The following is a 2178-nucleotide window of genomic DNA, read 5'->3' as shown; positions in this document are numbered from 1 at the left end:
AGAAACGCGAGTAAATATCGTACAGAAATGCAAAAAAGTCTTGTATATTGTACAAAAAAAGGTCTTTTATGCAGAAACAACTTCGTACAAAAGCGCAAAAAAGTCTTGTTTGCAGAAACACAAGTAAGCATTGTACAAAAACGTAAAAGTCTTGTATGCAGAAACACGAGTAAATATCGTACAAAAATGCAAACGTCTTGTACATAGAAACAGAAGTAAGCATCGTACAAAAACGCAAAAATGTCTGGTACGCAGAAACACGAGTAAAATATTGTACAAAAATGCAAAAAAGGTCTTGGACACAGAAACACTAGTTAGTCTTGTATAAAAACACAAAGGTTTTGTACGGGAACAAGTATTGTATAGAACCACAAGTAAACACTGAACACAAACACTAATATGCAAAAACAAAAGTTAGCCTGGTACAAAAACACAATAAAGCCTCATATAAAAACACAAAAAAAGCCTAGAAAAAAAAACGAGTTAGCTTCGTAAAGAAAAACAAATTAACTTGTATAAAAACAAAAAACTCTTGTAAAAAAACATGAAAAAGCGTCTTACGGAAATCACTTTTACAAAAATGCACGTAAGCATTGCTAAGAAACTTGGGTTAGCCTCATACAGACACTCAAGTTACAAAACTCATATGTCTTGTACGAAAAAATTATCTAGCCTTGTATAAAAACATGATAAAACCGCAGTTTTTTTGCTAACACAAACGATTACATAAAAACTYTCTTTTATGACAGGATAATGTAAATCTGATTTTTTTTGTCCTCTCAGTCTCGGACGTTGTTCCATCCAATAAAGACATGTGTTACGACGCCTTCACTGCGACCTACCATGAGGTCGGAGGTGAATGGGAGCGTCTGTCTGAGACGGGCTTCAAGCTGTGGTGCAAGTGCTTGGGCCTGGGCAGCGGTCACTTCAGATGTGATTCATCCAGTGAGTTTTTCAGATTCTGACATAAACATCTGTGTTTTTAAAAATCAAAACGTGACTTCTGTAATATTTTYTCATCAGAGTGGTGCCACGACGGTGGCGTCAACTATCACATTGGAGAGAAGTGGGAACGCCATGCTGAAAACGGTCACCTGATGAGCTGCACTTGTTTGGGGAACGGCAAAGGAGAGTTCAAGTGTGACCCCCGTAAGGCCTCTTCAGAAACAGGTTTCCATCAGTCTGATGAGGATTWGAAGTGATGCGTGAATTTTAACATGTTCGTTCATTCACACAGATGARTCCGTGTGTTATGATGAAGGCCAAACCTATCAGGCAGGCAGCCAGTGGCAGAAGGAGTACCTGGGTGCAATCTGCACCTGCACCTGCTTRGGAGGACAACAGGTAAGTTATGTCCTTATATTCGCAGTTGAAACAATAGTTCAGCTCTTTTAAATGGAGTTCTGTGAAAATGTTATAAACAATAATAACTTACCTCTTGAAAATTAACTTTTAACTGACCAAATTAAAGAAAATAAAGTTTGTTTCTGACTAACAAGCTAATGACTAATCCAAATGGGGCTAAGACTGAGCTAGAGAAAACCTAGCTAGCAAACTCTTAACTCCTAGCAAAGCTACAAGTAATCTCCTAGCCAAGCTATAAGCCAATTTCTAGCAAACCAACAAGCTAACTCCCAACAAACCGACGAGCCAACTCCCAACAAACCGACGAGCCAACTCCCAACAAACCGACGAGCCAACTCCCAGCAAACCGACGAGCCAACTCCCAACAAACCGACGAGCCAACTCCCAACAAACCGACGAGCCAACTCCCAAACCGACGAGCCAACTCCCAACAAACCGATAAGTTAACTCCCAACAAACCGACGAGCCAACTCCCAAAGCGACGAGCCAACTCCCAACAAACCGATAAGTTAACTCCCAAACTGACGAGCCAACTGCCAACAAACCGATAAGTTAACTCCCAACAAACCGACAAGTTAACTCCCAAACCGATGAGCCAACTCCCAACAAACCGACAAGTTAACTCCCAAACCGACGAGCCAACTCCCAACAAACCGATAAGTTAACTCCCAACAAACCGACAAGCTAACTCCCAAACCGACGAGCCAACTCCCAACAAACCGATAAGTTAACTCCCAAACCGACGAGCCAACTCCCAACAAACCGATAAGTTAACTCCCAAACCGACGAGCCAACTCCCAACAAACCGATAAG

The 2178-nt window shown here is 41.1% G+C and overlaps 1 protein-coding gene across 1 annotated transcript in view; it reads left to right on the top strand.

Annotated features, from left to right (window-relative positions):
• The window catches only part of fn1b (fibronectin 1b), a 38662-nt gene that overhangs the window by 34707 nt on the left and 1777 nt on the right, over positions 1-2178 (top strand). The window contains exons 41-43 of the mRNA XM_014003001.1: positions 784-945; positions 1024-1149; positions 1238-1344. Coding sequence (XP_013858455.1) covers positions 784-945; positions 1024-1149; positions 1238-1344 — 395 coding nt within the window. The remainder of the gene's footprint in view (positions 1-783; positions 946-1023; positions 1150-1237; positions 1345-2178) is intronic.

Source organism: Austrofundulus limnaeus, unplaced genomic scaffold (genome assembly GCF_001266775.1).
Source record: "Austrofundulus limnaeus strain Quisiro unplaced genomic scaffold, Austrofundulus_limnaeus-1.0 Scaffold16, whole genome shotgun sequence".
NCBI classification, from domain to species: Eukaryota; Metazoa; Chordata; class Actinopteri; order Cyprinodontiformes; family Rivulidae; genus Austrofundulus; species Austrofundulus limnaeus.
The sequence above is the reverse complement of the archived record's forward strand: the minus strand, read 5'-3'. Positions and strand labels throughout refer to the sequence as shown.